At 38.9% G+C, this 22617-nt stretch overlaps 1 protein-coding gene across 2 annotated transcripts in view; it reads left to right on the top strand.

Annotated features, from left to right (window-relative positions):
- Window positions 1-8840, top strand: part of ITGA9 (integrin subunit alpha 9) — a 225199-nt gene extending 216359 nt beyond the window's left edge. For both annotated transcript variants that reach the window (XM_075083640.1, XM_075083639.1), the window contains one exon: window positions 8068-8840. In XM_075083640.1, coding sequence (XP_074939741.1) covers window positions 8068-8166 — 99 coding nt within the window. In that variant the 3' untranslated portion in view covers window positions 8167-8840. The remainder of the gene's footprint in view (window positions 1-8067) is intronic.
- The last annotated feature ends 13777 nt before the right edge of the window (window positions 8841-22617 follow it).

The raw sequence follows: 22617 nt of genomic DNA, 5'->3' as shown, positions 1-22617 counted from the left end.
AAGTTTTAATGTTGGCTAATTCTCTTTTTGATTACACTTACAAGTATACTGGTAACATCTGTCGTGCAAGTTACTATACACAGTTACCATCCTGCAAGAAGTTCATGCTTTCATTAAACTCAAGTTACCAGAACTCAGCACTGAGAGATCTTTAGAAGTCCAGTCGCTGGAGTTCTCTTCATTTCTAAAGTACTGCAAGTACTAAGTCCTTAACAAAATATATTATGTATGCACAAATGAATCAACTGCTAGGTGAATGAGTCTTGTCTGAGGCAAACTAGATCTTACCTACGTGGTAAGGAAATTCCAAGGGTAGATACCAGAACTGCCAGCTTTATTCACTGTATTAGCAAGTAGGTCCACTGAAGCCAAAATAACTCCTGGGAGAAAAGTTGCACAAGTGGTTAGAGGAACAAATTATTGATGACTGGGTTTCGTATTTAGAGTGGGGTGACACTCTTAGCATCAGTGACAACAGCAAGGCATGTTATAATAAAAAAACCAAAGTATGAAATTAGATTGTCTGTACCGGTGTCCATCTCTGTGTGCAGTTATCTTTTGCACGCCTAAGTGCATCTTTTCCATGCATGTTGTTAGTCTGAATTGTGTATCTACTTTGAGGTACCTAACCTTAGTGACTTTTTAAAAAAAATTTGGCCTTTGAGATAGGCATAAAGCATTTGGTTAAATTAATAGTTTATTGAGTGACTGCTTGAGCTAAGTTTATGAATAGGCTGACTGTTCTTAGCAAAAAAAAAACCACTTAAAGTTTTTTCTTACTATTTCACCATTACAAAGTAGCTGCCTAATAAAATGTGTGTTTAAAAAACTATGCTTGTTTTACTACTACAGCATGTAAAATAAATTTCCTTCTAAAATCTACGGAGGACTACAGATCTTCACCCTAGGTACCAACAATAGTGTCTTAAGTCAGTTAGCCAGGCTATATGAAAGTAACTTAAAAATTAAGTGGAATTGTGTGTACATTGCTAATTCTTTTCTGCCATAGCACTGTCTATCTCTTGCAATACGTTGGGATCGGATACAGATGCTAGGTATGAAATTCTTCCACAGTAGCTAAACAAAGTGTTTGTAGAGAACTTATCTTTGAGCAAGCTGCTGAACCTCTCTTTGCCTCAGTTGCCCAGCTGCATAAGTATATATAGCACTGTGTATATATACAAAGTATATATACAAAGTATATATTTCCTGGGCATACATATGCACACACACCAGCCACTTGTGGAATGGTTATGTTTGAAGCGTATGTGTTTATTTTCTTGTACGTGTTTCATTGAGTGAATGAGGACCTACATTACAGGAGAGTTAGGGAATTTGACTCTCAAAAAGTCAATGAAAGACTGAATAATCAAAGCCAGACCACGTTAGTCCTCATGAGCTTACCTTAGCCACACTATCATCCTTCCTTCTAAATATACAGTTTCTCCTTTAGCTCCAGGCAGGACATGTGACTGCTCTCCAAACAAGCCTTTTCCTCACAGGTGACACAGGTGGTGGTAGCCTGCCAGTCCTCTGTGGAAACACTGATGCACAATATCTGTTCATGAACTCCTCTGTTTTGTGGCAAGGGTCCTTTAACTAGGAGGAAGTAAACGGTGCATCCTCTTGGAGCTAGTGGCTTGCCAGAATTTTTCAGGGCCATGCGAACCCAAATGCTAAGTATTTTTTCCTGTCGTCTTGGCAGAAGTAGAGTGAGATGCACTTAACCAGTGATCGACCTCTGCATGGGGAAAGTCTCCAGGCTTCCAATCTCAGCAGCACTGCTTTGCAGAGATTGGGGCTGTTGCTGCTCTGCTGACTGGTAGCATCTTGCTTGGGGTGGGGTTCCTGGCCCTGCTTTGAACCATGATTAGCTGCATATTTTTCTAGCTGTGGTACTGTTTATGAGAAGGGACAAGTGCCCAAGGGGCATGCACCCAAGAAGGTGAGGAGGAGGGTAAGTTAATTCTTTCTGAAAGGCCACGAGGTGAATGACTTTGGATCTCTGCCTAGATTAAAGAGATCTGGCAGTAAAAGATTCATGATGTAGTCCAGACTGTTCCTCAGGTATGGCTGGATAGCATTTACGGTAGATGAAGAAACGGTATAAAAGAGGAAAGACAGCTTGTGATTAAGGCACTGAACCCAAAGGATCTTTTCAAAGCCTCATTCAATGGGAGATTTCTTCAGCAGTTCCTAAATTTCGTTTTATTTCTTAGTTACACGTATATCAGTATTTACTTAGCTCTTTTCTTCTTACTTGTTGGTTTGTACTGTGGTCAGTGACCTCCATTAGAAAACATTTGTCAGCCGACCCATACTGGTAAAAATCAATACTCTTTGTGTGCAGCTTAGTACCTCAGTATACACTAGAGAAACTTAATGAAAAATTTGTTCAAGAAGTGGCAAAAGTCTCTGATGTAGTTCTGGATTCTGTTTGAACATTGTTGTTCACAAACCTCTATTCCTAGCTCAGTTATAGTCTCAAAACACTACTGTAACTCAATACATAATCGGTTTTTTACAGCAGTGTGTAACTGTTCTTATAAATTTTTTCTTGTTTTTTAATGGATGATGTTAATGGGGAAGAATACTTTAAAAAAGATACAAAACATAACAATTCTTCTAAAATCCACATTTCAAACTATTTCTCTTTTTATCTAATTGGGAGAATAAACCTCACTGGGCATGATAAAAATGTTTTAGACGTTTACCCAATGGTGAATATAACAAAGACAGCGATATTGCTTGTCCTCTGATCAGCTTTGTTTTATCCCAACTGTGGAATAAATTTTATTTTGTAATATCGTCACTCTTCAAATATAATTGGCACCCTAAAGAGATAGCCACAAAACAGTACTGCAGGAAATGTTGGCTAAATGTTTATATTTTTGGAGTTCAGAAAAATATAAAGTCCAGTAAATCAGTGATCAGCCTTTGGATGTGGAGAAAATAGCAGCAGAAAAAAAGAAAATTATTTATTTATTGTGATGTTAATTCAACACTTTGAAATCACTTTGAAGTTTTCAGATAGTGAATGCTTGAAGAATGCAGTTTTATGCGAGTGTTGTTAGATATGACTTATCTGTGATTTTTAAGGGATTTAAACCTAAGATGACAGCTGAAGGGAGTTGTGTGTGCTAGTGAAAGAGACTGTAAATTCTCAAGATTGTATAGAGGACTTAACAGTGCTGTCGCATGGCAAAAAATAACTTCACAGTAACAGGTGTAATTACCCAGCTTACAAGTCACACAGATTTTCTGTTGCTTTATTATTCAGTTTTGCCAGGAACATGCCTTCTGCTCAGCATATACTGTAGGTGGCAGTAAGGTTATGCTAGAAAAGGGTATATGGGCTGGAATAACTAAATTAAAGGATGTGTGTAAAACCTATGGATGGTTGCGGGTTTTTAATCTAAGCCACCTATTTTTGGCAGCTCTAATACTTACTTGAAGCACCCCCATAAAAGTCTGGTTATTTTTTGTCACTTCTGGTAAAAACCAGGCCAGCTTTTTCTTTCCATTTTGTTTGGTTTTGCCGGAATTCCGGAATTTATTTGGATTTACAAGCAGACATCTTTGCGGTTTATCATGGCAGATGTGAAACTTGACAGTTTGTGGCTTCACAGAAAATTCAGATGATCTCTCCTTACCCTGGCGTGGGGTGTGAATCCATTGAGTGGCACTGTCAGCCCCAGAATTTCAGGACTATCCCTATATTCTCAAAATCTTCAATGGCCTTCTTTTTCCTCTGTGTTTGCACACAGAAGAAATAAGTAAGACATGATGCACTTGGCGTAGCAGTTCCCCTCTGGTAAGGTCTGCCAGGGTTAAGAGTAAAGCATGATGCATGCTGAGCAGTGTCCCGCTCCTGAGACCTTTCTTCCAGCCACACTGACCTGGAAGGCCAAAACTCAAGAAGGCCTCCTCGGTCTTCCCAAATAATTTTTACCCAACTCTGAAATGCTGACTGTAGTTGACTTTTCTCATTTCCTGCAGTCTTTGGTGGCTGATGCCACTTCTTCCATTATAACCCTTCAGCTTCCCATGGTACTCTCTCCTTGCCTCCTGTAATTATGTTGCTCTTCCTGTCATGAGTGCCTTCCCTAGGCAGAGGTTAACTGATCAAAATATTATCATCAGTCCTTTCCTTGGATGCGGTGGTGTGAACTCACAGATTGCAGGATGGGGTCATGTCTCTGGACTTGGGTATTCCTTTGCCATATACATACAACTGTAAGTGTACACACACACATGTATGTCTATACATATGGAAAGCAAGGTTAGGGAGAATTGAATGACATTGGAGACTCATTGCCCATTAAACATGGGTTGGAGACCATTGGCCCACTGTAACCACCCATTCCACAAATGAGACCACAGTATTCCAGGAATACTGTCAAAGCTGAGGATCTTTCCTCCTCTCCCTGCTTGAAATCCAGGACTAAGTCCCAACAGTGCTGTCCTCACAGGGTTTTCTGAGTTCTCTTAAGATATTTGCATTAGCTACAGAAAAGAGATCTTCTGGTGTCACTTCCACCCAGCGACTCAAGAGCCAGTATATTCTCAGCCCCACATTGCATCATTTCTCCTGCTTTGGTCCAAGTGTCCTCCTCCTTATTACCCGTGCATCTCCTCACTGTATGTTAAATTCAGTCGTTCTCTCCAGCTTGGGACAGGCACTTACCAGCCCTCACCATGTGGGTTAATATTGCTGTCGTTTGTAATGATTGTTTAAACAGATTGTTTATTGTAAGGAGGTAGATATGTGGGTTGTGCGGTCTCTTGTGAGACAATGACTACATTGTGATTTCCTCACAACTGTTACCAAAAAAACACCTTTCTGGTGATGATAGGGACTCTGTCATGTTAAATGGAAATATGTGGTGTTAACACAAAGGAACAGTATCCCATAACAAAGCACATCCTTGCCTTTCAGGGATGGGAAATATAGCCAATCCCTGACCACTATTTTAAAAATGTAAAAAAATCCTTAAGGTCCAGTTTCTCTTTTTGCTTGCGCTTAATTTAAGTCCTCTACATAGTTTTAGATTATCCACATCATTTACAGCAAGTAAATATATATAGCTTCATAGTGGAATCACCTCTAGATGTAGGATTTCATGCTTCATTAATATTTATTACAGTCTTCACCTCACTTTTTTCCCCTACTGGAAAGTTACACAAAAACATTCAGTAATAAAATAGTAAAATACCAAAACTATCATAACCAACTTTTAAAGATAATTCCTGAAGCAGATGTTCACAAACAGACAATTTTTATTAAAATAACAGTGGGAAGGAGTTTGGTTTTGTTTGTTTGGCCCTCAAGGAAATTAAAAAGCCTTTCTATAATGTTGATTATAACTTCAAGAGAGGATTTTATTGTACCAAGGATGTGGTTGCATGAAAGATGGAAACCTTAAGGGTTTAAAACCTGTTTTTAAAAGCTACAAATTGAACTTCTCTTGTTAATCTTAGGAAACAGTCCTGTGGCAATTTTCTTTTCTAATGTGCAGAACATGTAGGTCTGTTATAAAAACTGGTAATACAAAAATGGCACCCAGTTCTTCAACGCGTCTGCTCCCTGAGCATATGTAAGGAGTATCTGCAGATTCCTGTGAGTAAAATAAGTCCCTACAATTAATCCTACTGAGGCAGAACAACAGAGTAGTAGGTTCTTACGCTTTTTTTTTTTCCTTTTTCATTATCAATAAAATAATTGACCTCCCCTTTAGAGCATGAAAATCCAGGGAAACTTTTGCTATTGGCTTCAAATCTCCATTGAGCTGAAGTATGTCAGCATCAATGGTGAAATTTTACCGGGATTTTATGATGGTACAGTCTTGAGGATGTCTTCTCAAAATACATCCTTTGCACTGGTGTAGCTTGTAGGTACAAGTACAAAAATTACTAGTAATGATATTTTTCTGCTAAAGAACAAACTTGGTCTGACTTCTAGAGCAAGTTTGAAAAATAGGAAACTAGAGAAACTCTTCTTTAATTCTCTTTTTCTGAATCCTTGCGTGCACTGTTCTGAAAGATGCTAGGAGGCAAGGAAACATGGCCCTCCAAAATTCAACAGTGTCCCTTTTGTGAGATGGTTTTTCAGAAGAGAACCACCATTATTCATGCATTTACATGTATTGGGCAGCAGATAAAGCTTTGCTTATGATAGATGGGAAAGAGGGTATGTTCGTAGTCTGTGCACAAGACTGTGAACAAATTACTTTTGAGGTCTAATTCCAGTTATTCTGGGGGCCTCCAGAAGGTCATGGGACCTTTGTAAAATTGAGATCACAGAATCACAGGTTGGAAGGGACCTCAGGGATCATCTAGACCAACCTTCCTAGGAAGAGCACAGAGATCATAGGCTTTTATGCGTATGTCTACCTACTGTGTGTTTACAAAGTGGTTGTAGGTGTGTGTGTAATGTACGTCTATGCAATCAGCCTATCTCTAGATTAATAGCACGCCCCAGGGCTGTGGTCCACAGTTATCCAAAAAAGGGGTTTGTTAGACCACGCTGCAGCTTCTGTGTCCTTTCCACAGAAGCCAAGTGGTGGAAGTAAGGGATGGTGAGAGGATGGTGTGTCTGGTCTCATGTTGCCATGAATTCAGGATGTAGTTGGGGGCACTGGCAAGGACCTGGGCTTTAGGAAGCTCTGCTGAGAAGCACCCTCAGCAGTTTGAACAAGCTTATCTTTCCGACCCCTGTGAGTTAAAATATACATGAAGAAAATTAAAGTTGCTAAAGAATTGGAACTAAAAAGCCCAACTTAACAGAAACTTAGTAGTCACAAAATAGCACAAAATATTCCTACATATAGCCAATTTGGGAATAAAGGATAGCAATAACTGGTTGATAAAGGAAGTCTAAAACATGATGTTTTACCCAGCAGGAGCAAGAAAACAGGTTTAGAGTGGTAGGAGTTACATAAATGTTTAATTATGATGAACAAAATATTGATTCAGTGGTCTCAATAGGACACTAAGTTTAAGGAGTTGTTCTTGAATGCTTACCAAAGTCTGTTCTTAAAATCATTTTTGTTTGTTTGAAAGACATAAAAACAGAGATATGAGAGGATTTTATCCAAACTGAAATTAAAACCGCTTGCATTTCTTTAACTAACTACAATGGTTTAGGAAAGAAGATATGTGAAAGTCATTGTCAGCCCTGCAGCATGTTGAAAGTTTGTGGAGTTGTTGTTGTTGATGCTCTGCGTTGTGTAGGATCAAGCTTGTATTTTGCCTTCTGAGCTGCAGATTACACAACTGGTAGCAACGGGACAAGGGAAATAATTTAGCAAAAGGAAGAGTCTGTAGCTGTTGGTTTCCTCCAAAGCATCTTAACATAAGTGATCCTTAAATAGAAAATTTGAGACCTGAACGTAGCGTAATTACTGGCAGGAAGAGAGGTACCTGTGGTTGCACAGCAGTGGGCTGATACTTCTGGAGACAGGTATGCTGAAATGGCAGCAGAGCTCTCCAGAGCAGTGGTGGAGCACCTGCAATAGGCAATAGACCATGCTGGCTTTTCTGAAGAGGGTTTCTTACAAAAAAGGCTGATAGTTGGAATTTGGATGCTGGGAGGTGGGTGTGCTGTATTCCTCTGATCTCTGTTGTTTTGTACAGTCGTGGACACTGAGAGCACAGTTCATAAAACTCTGGCAGCATTTATTCAGGACCAAAGTTCTAGTCTGGCTTTAGGTTCGGATCCAAATTTTGCATTAGTCTTTATTTGAAACCAATAAACCTGTATCTGCCTCTTTTGGTCTGTGTTTATTAGAAATATTTTATGTGCTCTTTTTTTTTAATCTTGTTTCATATAAGGACTCTTCCATCAGAGTAGTTCCTCTCTAAGGAGCAGAGTACTCATGAAGATTTGGGACTGGGTTTGTTCTCATTTATGTTGAAGTAAACAAGGAGCTATGATCCAGATCAGCACTAGGAGAAATTAGATATTAACAACTGTGCTATATTTTTCTGCACACCGTTTTCTGACAAAGTAAGTTTCAATTTAATGATACTGTTACTTAACTGCTGTCACCTCTTCTTGATTTGCAGATGGGCTTCTTCCGCCGGAGGTACAAAGAAATTATTGAGGCCGAAAAGAGCAGAAAGGAGACCGAAGATAGTTGGGACTGGGTCCAGAAAAATCAGTGAACTGCTCGTAAAAACAAAAGCCCAGTCATGTGACACGCGGTTGCTATAGCCTGTAGGTCCTGCTCTCGTATCTTCCATATGTGGAAGAAGGAATCTTCTCCAGATTTTTCGGAGACCCCATTGATGCTGTGTCTTTATCACTCCAACAAGCTAGGGAACATATCCTGAGGCAACCACTGCAGCCATGTCAGGTGACTGGAGCAATTTACACTTCATTTAAGAGCTGAACTTTGAACTTTGGTAACCAAGCTGCAGTGCAGGGCAATATTTATGAATCCAACTACGTGGTATACCCTCAGGGGAAGACTGTTACCTAAAAATATTTTTTATAAATATAAGCTTTTTATATTGATTATGTCTTTATATTTGTATCAATGTTTTATAGTTTCTATTGAATAGTTATATAGTTCACTCAAGCACTGATATCTGGCTAAATCCTTGGAAATGCATATATGTATATATAAATCCTATTGTACTTTTAAACTTCAATGCAAGAGAAAAAAGAGAGATTTGCAGATAAAAGTAGCTAAAATCATCATACGCTTAATTCACAAGGCTTGGTAATACTGTATATAGACCATTGAATGGCAGAAGCCAGTTTTTTCACTCTGTCTTTTTTTGACTTGAATTTGGTTTTTGATTTATAAACTGAAGAACCAAAAGTATTACACAGATGTGATGTTCTGTATCTGAGTCTGTCCTTTACTGTCCTGAATGAGAGAGGATGAAAATGCTTCCTCGGTGACATGTAGCAAGACTTGTAGCTTGCTTTGGCTCACTGAAGCAAGCATCACAGAATGTTTTCCTTTGGGAATTTTTCTCTTGCAGTCTCCAGTACTTCAATAATGGTCTAGGACTGTACAATTGAGATACCGGAAGGATATAATTGGGCCAGCCACTATGCATTGACAAATTCCTTGGAATGAAAAAAAATAATAATACATAAAGCCATATTAATATTAATGTCAAGGATAGTTAAGCTACTGTTAATGATTGTGATCTGTTGCTATCAAAGCAAGTGATAAATCCCTACAAGCTATGAGTGTTATGCCTGCCTTGTGAGTTTTATACGAGTCATGAGTCTGTTTATATGATAATTTTAAGCGAGATAAGAAGATGCAAGGCTTAAAATGTAATGTAAAGGCTTAAAATGGATCTTGAGCTTCCCTGTCTGGGTGTTCCAAGTACTGAATGTCATCCTTCCTCAAGCATTAAGAAGGAAGTTTAGTCAAGGTGCAGACGTTACTGGAGCTCAGATTGCCACTTTGTTTGCTGGTAATTCGTTAGCAAATAATTTGTTGAATTAGAAGAAACTTAGTTATAATTCATTCAACCATGTTTCTCCAAAAAGCTCTTTGATTTCTGAACAGAAATAATGTAACTCTGTAAGACTTGGTTTTAGATACTGCTTGTACTTTGCACCTTGTGTAAATAAGAAGTAAATGTCATGTTGGTATAAAATCCATGGAAGGGAAAGAAGGGTCGAACTCTGTGGTAGAAAGTGAAGGAGAAACAGGAACGAATAGTTGCAGGATGTCTCCTTCCATAAGGGTAAGGTAAAAGAATTGCTGGAAGTTTGGAAACTTGAATGAAGAAAACATGCAAGAAATCTGCTTGAGAACAGGTCTTATTCTTGCTCTTCCTTGCCAAACTCACTGCAGCTTCAAATTTTAAAAAATTAACCACATCCATATTCCTGTTAGCTTCACCCCTCCCCGCCCCAGCATTAAGTACCTGCTATTACTACAGTATTGATCAATATTTATTAACTTAACTTTCTGCACCCATTAGGCAGAAGATGTTTTTTAAGTGGGTGAAGTGTATTGATTCAACATTTGACAAGAAAAGCTATTAGCCTATTCAGTTATCTTTCTTAGAGTAATCATTGGTGATTTGACAGATTTTGTATAACAAATGATCATTTAAGGCAGAATCTGAAAAAAACTGCTGAGGTGAAATCCTGTTACACCACATATAGTGGACTGCAGATTTTTCGTCAGAGTGCAAAACCAAAAGGCTGATGCCTTTGACTGCACTGTTCTGACATCAGTTTGCTTTGCTGGTATTTAAACGTAATATATCTATTTCTTCTGTTGTTGAAAAATACCTAAGACTGAAGATAGAAGTTGTGCATGAGATTGATTCACAGCTATGGATTGAATAAGAAATTGCTTAAAATACTTGATGAAAAAAAAGAAGTCCATTTATTTAGCTGTAAGAATTTTTAGTATCTGCCCACTCTAAAACTAAGCCTCCCCCCAATTTATTAAAAATTAAATCTGCTGAAAAAATAATTCAGGGGACAAGGGAAACTACTTGTGAATTTAAACGAATTTGAAAGTTTCCATCCAAAAAAAGGAGTAAATTCCCTTTGAAAAGTTGAAATGCCTCATTTCCACTTTTTAAACAAAAATTTACTTTCAGCTCTGCCAAAAATGCTTTATTACAATATTTTAAAAATCAAGATTAGTTATTCCTTTGAAACATCTTTTTAAAGTATGTGAAGAAAAGAGTTTAAAATACCCATTTAGCATTTCAAGTTGTGTTGGACAATTTTTCTTTTTGGCTCAAGGCAAAAATGTTTTTCTTATTTGGTTAAAGTGAAAAACAAATACAAGTAAATCCCATTTGATTGAGCCCACACTGGACTTTTTTGATCTCTGACTTGAATTGTCTACTATTGATCCAGCACAAGTTGTCACTCAGTGAAAATGTAGTTGTTGGCCAGATTAGTGACATATTCCTGAACTAATCCATAAATTCTTAGTTTCATCACTGCTAGATATTCAGTAGTTCTGTTGTCACAGATGCTTTTGTTTTTATATGTATACTCTTCATAATTTTTTTTTCAAATTTCGTTGTGGCTCTTGCTTGGTTCCAGTTAGAATAGTCAGATTTGGCAATGATACATACCAGTACTTAGTATTAAAATCCTGTAGATGCACCTTTCCAATCCTTAAAAAGCAACAGAACAAGCCAAGCAAGAAAGAAACCTCACTAATATCAGTTGGTTGCAATCAGTTTCTAACCCAAAAATCTTATGAAAATGTAATATACTTCAAGAATGTGTAGAAATTAGCTGTGCTATAGATCTGCTGGTTTGGTTTTTTTTTAATAATAAATCGTAATAAATGTAATTGTATCAAAATCTAGAGACATGGTTACTTCAGGAAATTGCTTTGAGGGCTCTGGAAGTTCCCATCTGTCAGCTGCTTGTTAGTTCCTTTGTGCTGTACTGCTTGCGCAGCAGAGCTGGGGGAAGTCTTTGTGCCAGTTCTCTCCAGTTAATCTGTTGTGGGACAAAGTCATCAATTGTCTTAGACAACTTCAGTGCAGGGTTTACTGAATTGGCATTGCTTTTTCTTTTGCAGCGGGCTCGCTTTACAGTGGCTCTAAGCTATGCAGGTGGAAGCATTAGAAGTGGGGCAGTAATGCTTTCAAACGCATCATCTGGCACCTGAGAGATCTTTTGTTTAAGCCCTGAAGCTTGCAATGTGCAGGGTGTCTTCTTATGGATAGTACCCTTGAAGTTGCTTCTAGGGTAGGAAGAAAAAAATCTCTGAAAAATATGATCGGGAAGAAAGGGGGAAATTCACGTAATGCAGAGCCCATGCTGTTGCAACCCATTTAATTTCCATCTTGACATCAAACAGATCACAGTCACTTCAGAGTTTTGGTGGCCCACAGCACAGGGATAAATTTCAATTCCCAAGAGCTGAAAGCGTTTGCCACATTTCTCAGCATGTTTTGTGACTGTTTCATTTGAAACCCAAGGGTCTGCTCTTGGAGGTGAATTTCCATCAGTTCACCCCAAGCAACAGCAGGGCTAGTGTACCCTGAGGCTGTCACTAGTACACTCTGGTACTTGGCCATTGTAGCTAACAAAAATACCAGCTATGTTTTTCAGAATAAACCTAGTTCTAAATTTGCTCAAATACAAGGAGGAAGTCAGCAAACCGTAGAAAATACTGGAGCAGCCTCTGAATTGAAGTCACCTCACAAATCACATGGCTTATCTGAGAGAGAAATTGCGCTTGATGTAAACCCGGAGCCTGTAAACCACTTAAGCAATCCTTTCATCTCAAAGTCGCAAAGGCTTTTGCAATACCAAGTGTACCAGTGAGGACGACCCTCTCTGCTTTCATACATGAATGGGAAGGACCCTACATACAAGTCAGTGACGTGCAGGTGACTTGGCTTGCTGAAAGCAACAGTTGTGCAAAAATTGTGTTTGGCAATATTTAGTATGGACTTTCTTGAATGTCTTCTGTTTATGGGCACATTTTGGAGTCTTGCACAAGTTCCAAGCATAGTATCCATGTGGCATGGGAATATATAATATTGCTTTCACTAAAGGATTAAGGGTGTTGTGGAACTGATTTCTACCTTTGTCCAAGTTTATCCACTTGCTAGGGTTTCTTGGATAAAAATGAAAGTAGGATTTGATTCATTTAGTGTACATTGATTAAACTGGCATGAAGACTATAATTGCTTTTGGAGCATGGTTTGCATACGCCATAGGGCACCCACACCATTGTCACTCCTTTTTCTTTAGAATGTCACTCCTTTTTTATTGTAAAATTGTATGTTTCTTTTTGTGAACTTGTGGTTGGAAGAATGTTTTCATTCTTATTGATGTCACCTGTATTTAGAAGCTCGTGTTCCCCTGTATTCTAATTCACTTGCACTGTTTTGGAAATGTCAGGTTTACAAAAATACAACTTTTTGGAATAAAAAGTGGCTGCAAAATTATGCTAATAATATCATTTTGTCACTTATTGTCTTTGTCCAGCTCAAGTATTTTTCCGTTAATTGGGTGAGACATTATCCCATGTATGTTTGAATTAAATGGTACGTGCATGTGTTTCTCTGTGTGTGAATAATGGGCATCTTTTATCGTAATTCTATGACTTGTATAAAATCAAGGTATTTGGAGACTAAGAGCATAACTAGCTTGACTACGGTATTGTAAAACCATGGAAATAAAATTGTAGAAGTGGGAGTTATTTATATTTCAAGAGTATTGCTCCATCAACATCAAATAAAACCCCACGTGGTGGTGATACTGCCCTATGATAAGAGTGTCAACCTGTATAACTTGAGTTCTCTTTCAATCTGTGGGAATTTGGATGAAAGTCGGATTATTCAGCTTCACGTAGTTTTTCTGCAAGGATTTTATGTTCTGCGAGTGGCTAAATACTGTGTTTGAAAGATTTTCTTCAACTCCATTGCTTTGTCAAAGGGAGTGGAAGCTGGATAGAAGCAGTAAAAAAGCTGATTGATTTCTGTAGCTGTGGTGTACCTCTTTGTATTTCTACTACCCATTAGAGGTCCCAGGGAAGTTTTCTCATGATTTTGAGGATGGGTGAAACCTCTGTGGTAAAATATGAACTGACCTGAACCTTCATTCTGAAACAAAACTGAAAAACTGAATCTGAAATTTCAGGATCTCCCTTTCCTCATTGTCAGCTCCATTCTCTGCTTTTTGTGGAGACCCTTTGCGTAAGTGTTTAAATATTCTCCAGATGTACAGAAACAGTCTGTTTCCTCTGTGTTAGGCTGTCGCCTAAATATCTAAGAACAGGCTGGGCAGAGTTAGGACCTAACCTGTGACTCAGAGCACGTTTGTGCTGATGGAAGACCACGGCTTTATGTGCCACGAAGCGAAAGGCGTGAGGAGAGCTCCAAGTAGATGTGGGTCCTGGCATGTAGGTAGCACCCTTCAAAGTAAAAACAAATGTTCTCAGTCAGGAAAGCTTTCTTCGGGGGAAAGAAAACATTGTTGGGCAAAGTGGCAGGAGGATGCTGCTGCTGAGAGGAATGCAACGCAGAGTTTTTGGAGATTAGTGGAAGCTTTAGTGCAGCAGCTGCTAAAATAATAACCAGAAACTTGTACATGTACTAATACGTTTTTCTTATCGTGCGAGCGTGTGTGTGGAAGCAGGCACCCCTGGGGCCGGAGGATTGATGAGCTAACACTGCCCTCTGTGGGGCTCGCTTGCCTTTTCTCTTTTTAATGAGCAGAGAACAGCAGTCTGTACATTGCAGGATTTTGTGTGTTGCCTTCCCCCTAAGTGGCTTTTAAGAACCTCTTAGGAGTTCTGAGACAAAGTGGCTTGATTTTAGAAAACAAACCCAAAACTTTTAGCAGATTTGTTTCTTTCAGTTTCACGAAGAAGGGAAGGAGTAGTTCAAAACTAGATCAAAATTCAAGAGAAGGAAGATGTTCTTTTACCACAGAAAAGCAGCTCATTCATTAGCGTGCTGCTCAGCCTGGCTCATGTGTGGGACTGGAGTTGGTCTGACATTTCGTCTTCCTGCCCTGGCCATTGGCCTGCTGTCAGGGTTGAACATAACAGGAGCTCCTCTACTAGATCTTTTCCATTTAGTAGTGAAATACCCCGTGAGAAAGAGGTAAGTGACTTTTCCCCACACCTTTTGGGTCTAGTGGGGTGAATACTGACCTGAGTAGTCTTAGGTAAGAGGTTTTGATTTGATTTTTTTGAGTGCCCATAACACCACAGATATTGAGTGCCAGAATGACTAAGGAGAGTGTTGTGGGCAGCATCAAAGATGCAAAGTAGGTCTTACGGTCCTCCAGCCCCAGCTGGCTTGCTACCAGAATTAAAATACAACAAAAGCAGCTGTTTTTTTGAAGATTCAGACAAACGGATTTAAGGTCATATGACTGCTCACTTCTGTACATCCAGGGTTTTACATTGGCTGCAAATGGAGATTTTATTTGCAAGTGGTTTTGACAGAAGTAAAGCATGATAGTGGAGAAATGAATCATCTTAACAAAAGAACAATGTAAAATAGTTTTTCATGCCTTAGCCATGCTATAATTTCCTGTGACTGTCTGAAAGGATTAATTCATGGATTTCCAGTTCATTTCTTCTTTGCTTTTGATGTAGTTAGTGTCATTTTAATGCCTGAACTTCTAGATGTGCAATGTTTTGGTAAGTTAACCAGCAGTTCAACAGCTGTAAAGAATCAGAAATTAATGAAGTAGTAACCCTGAGCAGAGATTTCCCTGCTGCAGACGTATTCAGACATGATATATTGACTTTCATGAAATTATTCTGGATTTATACTAACACAAGTGAGAAGGGACTCAAACAGGCTCCCTTGAAGCTGAAGGACACACATCATGAGACAAGCTTTGCACTAATCTGCATAAGTGGTAATATACAGTCATTTCTGTCATTTAAACAGTATTCCTCTGGGTTTGCTATCTGAGAGCTGTGTAATTCAATCCTAATGATGCTGCTCTGTGCTATATTCAGAAAGATAAAAGGAGTAGGAAAAGAGTGATCACTTTATCTAGCAAAGAGACCACTTCATAGAGAGGATACAGTCTGTCCTCCATCAGTCTCTCAGTGGAGATGGGGCACTTAAGAACGGGACATGATCTGCCCCCTTACCCTTATCTAACTTGAATAATAAAGCTGATGGCTAAAATTCCTATTACGTATTTTGCTGTGTTGATTTTAGGAGAATGGCACAGAATAGGAAGCTGGCAATGAAGTGATTACCTAGTAAGAGATCAGAATACCGGTGCAGTATTAAAATAATGAAGTCTATATATCGGGTTGGATAGAAGATGATACAAATGGGGTAAAAGAGTTTTCCCCATTTTAATTTTCAGGGTGGGAGGTGAGAGAATGCATCTAACCGTGTAAGAAATTACAAGTTGCTTGTGAAATTGCCATATGCCAATGTTTAGATCAAGACTGTCCATGATGTGGCTTCATCAACTGGCACATGTCACCCTACAATAACCTTGTCTCATATTCCACTGCCTGCTCAGGTGTGCTTGTCCTGCTCTCACTCCTGTTCTACAGAAACTACCAACTTTTTCACCTGACGTCTTTTTAATTTTCTCCTCTGCTTCGTAAATGTTACTACACTTTTTTCTCAATTTGCCTGAATAGGAGTGCAAACTTAAGTGATTTTTCCTAACTTGCCATTAGTTTGAAATATGTCACTTTTGTTTTAGACCCGAAGAAAGATTTGTCCTTCTGAAAACTTGGCAGTTTTCCTAATTACATCAGTAGCTCTGAGGCCTGTTAGAGGATATCAGGCACTGTGGGCCCTTCCTCCACTGCTTTTTCATGTAACCTACTAGCCAGGTTGAAGCATACCTTGCCACTAATAAATGTGAAGCCATAGATAGGTAGATAGAGAGATATGTGATCAATTGCTAGACATGTTTATATGGCTGAAAATTATTTTGGAAGTGGACAAATCATACGAAAAGGCCAAGGCTGCCAAAGCCCCAGCCTTCCAGAATAATGTAAACATTTTGTTTGGAAATTCTGAAATGCAATTTAGGAGCATGGGATTGGAAGGTCCTCAAGTTTCATTGGCAACTGCTCCATATACTTCCTTTCATGAATTAACTGAACAAGGTCCAGTACAACCAGTTAAATTTCTTTACCTTATTATTCTTGCTAAAAGACTAATCTAGCACCTCGTTTTGATGGTGCTACTAATGGTCATTTCCAGCCCAACTTGTTCTTCTGCCAACAAGGCCTTTTAATTTAAATAGCTCCCTCCCTTCCTGTTCTGAGTTGATCTTTCTTGAATATGGGTGACCAGAAGAAGACACTATTTTCCTGGTGAGGTTTCTAATTCCTTGTCCAGTACCTTGTACCTCACCTTACATAAGACTGGCTTTCCTGGCTCCATGAAGGTTACCAGATCTCTATGATATGTCTTGAATGATGAGAGACATGGAAAACTCTAGCACAAACAACCTTTCTCAAGAGCTTTTGATCTACCATTTTGCAGAGTCTGGAAGGCAAGTATCGTATGTGTCCCACCAAGAACGTTGTTATGAGCTGACGGGAACCATCCCATGGCTGCATCTGGAGCTGTAGGTCTTCAGAGCATGGTGCCTTCATTCGTCCATGGGAGGCTTTGGCTGTATTTTGACAGAAGTTAATGGAAACTGGTACATAAATGCTTAAAGTAGTTTGACTTCAATATTTTCATTAGAAAATTCCAAATTAGTGCTGATCATGTTCTAGGTGACCAAAACACCTATTGGTCTTCTGTATGTTCAGAGTCTTTCTGAAGATATCATACAATTAAAGCACCGTTAATTATTGTCTAATTACTTTCAGCAATGCGGTGTGGGCAGAAAAAAAGTGCTCTGAGGTGGGAAGTTGTCAATTATAGCTGATAATTAAGGGGGCAGGTGCACATTTTATTTAACAAGATAAGTATCTCCCCAGATGTTGAGTGTCTGGAAGTTCATAACCACTCAGGTATTTGGTACTTGATGTGCCAAAGTCACCTTCAGTAGGTACTTATTTAAGATGGCCCTTTTTTTGTGTGTGCAATAGGGTTTGGATTTACATATAAGCACATTGCCCGCTGAACAATCTGCTCCTTTTTCTCTCTCTGAGTGCCAGGCTAATTTACCTTAGTATGCACTGCAAATATTATTTTAATTTACTTATTTGGTTAATTTTCTGACTAGAGTAGCTGTCACATACTTCTGAGTGCTGGCATACCACACAAAGAACACAGTCTTACAACAGGCTGATAAAATCTTAGCAATGTTTTTAAAAATAATGATTTGTTTTGACAACAGGTAACAAAAGCTCACATATACTATGAAAGGGACACTATTAGTTATCAAACATTTCTGTCTGGAACAATCTTTTCTTCAATAAAATGAAAAATAAAATGGTCAAAATGTAAAGCCCACATGTTTTTCTAATGGAAGAATTGTGTAGGCTGAATGCCATGAGAGAATCTGGAGTTATTTCTTTCTGTCTTAATTTCTTTCACTCATTAACTCTTGATGTTGTTATTCCTTAGGAAAGTAGCATTGGGTTTAGGCTAAGTCTCTTGGAAGTTGCTTAAGTACTATTTACTATCTCAGTTGGACTAGGGGATTGTTGTAAGTTCCTTCCAACTGAACTAATCTGTTCTGTTCTAGTTTGATGACTTTTCGATTAACTAAGACCTATATGACTCTGATTTAAATGTAGGTTTGCATTTACATATTTATTAAATATATAGCTGTAAGTTTTTTAGAGATACTTCTGTAATGCCTGGTGTGGAGAATTCTAGGTGGATTAAGCTGTTTTTGTAATGGTACAGAATCCTACCATTCTTACAAAGAAGTAATGCATGCACCTTTATACTAGCAAAACAGGTCTGCCCTCAGTGGTTAGAGTGTGTATATGTAAATTAGACAGTTCTGGGGTATGGAGAATACACAGGAAAATATTCAGACTTTACCTCATTGATTTTGCTTTCAACGTGAAACCGACTGACATGTAAAAGAAAAATCCACTAATGGTTATCAAAAGAAAATAGATTGCCCAGGAAATCCCAGTGATTTCTGCACTGAAGGCAGGATGAGTGTACTGGGGAAATTTCAGTCCCCACTGGAGCTGCTCTTTTTCCTTTGTGTCTGCCCCCAGACAATGTTGGGGACTGACAGGATGCCGGGCAAGACGGACCTTAGGTCTGGTGCAGAGCAGGCATTTGTACATCCTCATGGCTTTCAACTGGCCTCCATCAGCAAGGCAGGGGCAGGAAATTCTTTAGATGAGATATGGCACCAAAGAACTCCTTTGGCTTCCTAAGCGAGCTCTTTCTGTTTTGTTTCAGTGGTTGCAATAATTTAAAAAAAAAAATCCTATCTCCATATAAGTAGAAAAAACATCCCCATTTCCATGTAAGTCATCTATCATCTGTTAGCATAATAGAACATAGTTACAGACAGTAGGAAGACTGAGGAGACCAGTTTGGTTTTTTTTTTTTCTTAAAAGACCTTTTTCTTTAAGACACCTATGTGACTTTCCTTTTGCAGTTGGAGAGTGGATTATTCCAATAGCTCTTTTGCCTCCCCAAAAAACTACTTCTGAAGAAAATTAATATTTCAGACTAAACCTGTAAGAGGCTCCCAATATCAAATATCCCAAGTATCCAATATCAAACACTCCGAAGATCCAACTTCCCAATAGCATTTTCAGTCATGTCAAACCTCACCAATGTGACACCTAAATATTCTGTTTGTTGCCATCATTTAAAGTTTTCACTCCTTCTGGCATAGCTCTTTATAATTTGTTTTACTGTCTCACATTCTCCCATCTTTAGTCGATAGCAAATACCTTCCCCCTGCCACCCCGAACATATGTTATTGCAGCAAAATATTTCAGGTTGTTCCCAAAGGAAAATTGTCCTTCGGATGCCAATCCACAATGTTAATAACAACAATGAAATGAATTCTACTTTGCTTAGCTCATCCTAAAGGCTGCTGAAGTGCTGCTAAAGGCTAGTCAGGAGCATGACTGAAAGTTAAAGGTGTCTGCCTAAAGAACATTAAAGGACTGTAATTTGAAATTGTAATTCGAGTCTCAAAATAGTAGGTGATGATTGCTTCTTCCATGACTTTGTGTTGCAACAGTCACATAAGATGAAGTGCTAATAAATGTTTATGCTTTGTTTACCTGCTCTTTTTTTTTCCCCAGCAGAGATGTAGCACTTTGAGAGGTGGCAGAATGAAAGCTCTGAAGGACTAAGTCCTCTCCCTGGGGAGCAGGTCAACCCTCAAAGCACCACCAATGTTGTGGTGAGTGGTGCCATAACAAGCATTTGAATACTGGATTAACAAGAGATGCTGTGGGAATGTGAAGCTGGATCCTAATTTTTACCCGTGAGTAAAATTTCAGTGGGACTGCCAGTGGTAATGTGGGCATGCGTCTGCTGTTTAGCAGAAAAGTCTTGGTCCTTGAGCCTCTTACAGCAGACATGTCTAAGAAGAGAAGTTGTGACTAAAGTCATAATCCGTTTAGTGCTGGCAATTTTTTACCAGGGACGAAGCAGGCATCAAAAACTCATTTCATGTAGACCACCAGCACATCACATTAAATTAACTACAGTAATTTTGAATATGTACTTTTAAAGCTGAATAACAGCAGACTCAGCTACCTGTCTCCTGAGCTCTTGTTGTTTGTATATTGATGTTACACTAGGCCCAGATGTTCCAAGGTCTAGACCCTACTGAGTAAAATAAAATAAATGCTCCAAAGCTTCTGCAGCGTTAGATCCTACAGGACTTTGATCTTTATCCTACTGATTGATCTCAATGATGTAAAACTCTGCCAACCATTGAAAACTCCACTGTCAACACAAAGAGTGTGAAAAAAGACTGAAATACAACATTTCGGTTTTAGAAAAAGGGACACTGGCCCCATGATTTAAAAGCAAGTTATCCTAGTGTGATGTAGCATTCCCTTTGTAGTTCACTTCTGAACACACTTTGGATGATAGCTGCACTTTTAGAGTAGTATAAATGTTTATATCAGACAAGTTTCCATTGTAAGTCATATTTACTAGTCTGACCCAAATTACTAAAACATCAACCACCTAACTTTGCCAAACAATGAATCTATGCCCTGCTCAAGCAGTGGTGTGCTATGATAGTCTTAAAACTGTAGGCTGGGTTAAGAAAATATGGGTCATATCCTCTAATGTAATAATCTCCTCATTTGTCCTGAATTTGAATCACTAGTATATTCAAAGCCACCTTGGATAATTAGGATAATCTCCTTAAATTGCTTGTCTCTCATGAGGCCTACAATAATACCACAACAGCATCCTGCTGTGTCACTTACTGTAACGTCTTACTGTTTCATCCCACCCTGCTTTCCTGTATCCATTTGTTTTATCGACCTGTTGCCTGGAACTGCAGAAACTGCAGAAGTGATGGGGCAGGGATCCTTTTTTCACTATTTGGCATGTCCTCAGGTCAGTCTGTGACCTCAAACACTCTTTTATGGATGCAACAAACCTCAGACTACTTGAAACCTGGAGAGACCTTGAATCCTAGACAGAAAAGAAGAAAAAAAAAAAAAAAAAGATGTTAAAACATTCAGTTGTTAAACATCTTGTTTAGTTTAGGTGCTTTCATTTCTTTATGGCAAGTACTTCCAGCACAGCCACAGCAGAGGTAATTGGAGCAGCAGAGTGAATGTAAATCTGAGGAGGATTAAGCCCACTGTCTATAAAGCTCATGTAGCTCTGGAGCAATCCAGCAGTGATCAATTCATTATCATTACAAGAAGTCTGCCAAAGAAAACCTACAGGCTATTGAAGGCAAGATGACTGTAAAATTAGAGATCAGACCAACTCTAATGTTCACTAATGGACATGAACGTTAGCCTTGCAGCTTTAGCCAACTGCGCTGAAAGAAACCCCAGCGACATTTTTGGATAAAGTACATTAGGGATTTAAGATTTTCCTTTCTTTTTTTTTTTTTTTTAATTTAACGTACTGATTTGTTTTTTTTATTGGGAGTTAAAGTGGCTGAGGAAAGAAAGAGGTTGGAAAGGATACTGGAAGTGGAAAGGAATGAAGATTGCCCACTGGCTTGTCTTAAATATTTCTTTCCTAGGTTTTTGCAATATTCAGCAATGGAATCTCTGAGTGAACATTTTCTCCCCACAAAACTTTATTTGTTTACTTTACAGTCCAGTGCTAGCGCTGTCAGGCACTACATGCCAAAGGAAACATTGGAGGTAAAACTGACACCATATAAACTCAAAAAAAGCCAAGTTTATGTGTACAGAGAGCTACTCGCTGTTAGCAGATCGTGAAAAATAAGTAGAAAAAAACAAATAATTTCTGCTGTCTTGACTGCTTTATTGTTAAAAAGCCGTGATAACCTCTTAACAGAAATTATGGTTTTTACAGTCTTTAGGAGGCAAGTAACCTCTGCACAACAGTTATAAGAACAAGTGACTGAAAGGTACCTCAATGTGTAAGCAGCGATCCAGATTCCCTATTAGATTTAGCATCACATCAAGAAACTTACCCCTCTTTGATTAATGTTCTTGTTGCAGAAGTGACACTGAAACAGAAACTTGTTGAGCTCCTTTTTATCAGCTATGCTGCGTTCTTTGTTCTCACTAAACAACTACGCTATTAGCTGTCCACAGCTACCCCTGGGATTAGTTCTGCCCTTTTCCAGTCTCTTGTACACCACTTTATCATGTTAACTTGTAACAGGCTCCATTATATAAAGTAGCGTGGCCACAGCACTGGAAGTTATGTGTAAAAGCCTGGGCAAGACTTCTTCACTGGCAGCCACTGGGATTTTGGGTTGGTTACACATTTCAGGCATTTATTGCCTTTGTGTGGACTTCAAAATGTGCATTAAGAGAAACCCAGGATTGATGAAAAGCTGTTCTTTTACTGAATTTTCTGAAGCCTTTAAACAGAAATTTCTGTTATTCATGCCAGATGTCTGTGTGGTCACATACTACCACAGAATATTCTGCATCTTCCCATAGCAGTTCTGCGCAAGTGCTCTAGGCAGCTAAGAGGGACCCGCTGCTCCCTTGTCCGTAGCTTGCCCAGGGATGCTGCCCAAGGCAACTCCCCATGACCACAGCCCCGCGAGCATTGGCCGTGCTGGCGTGCAAA

Source organism: Phalacrocorax aristotelis, chromosome 2 (assembly GCF_949628215.1).
Source record: "Phalacrocorax aristotelis chromosome 2, bGulAri2.1, whole genome shotgun sequence".
Classification (NCBI taxonomy): Eukaryota; Metazoa; Chordata; class Aves; order Suliformes; family Phalacrocoracidae; genus Phalacrocorax; species Phalacrocorax aristotelis.
The sequence above is the reverse complement of the archived record's forward strand: the minus strand, read 5'-3'. Positions and strand labels throughout refer to the sequence as shown.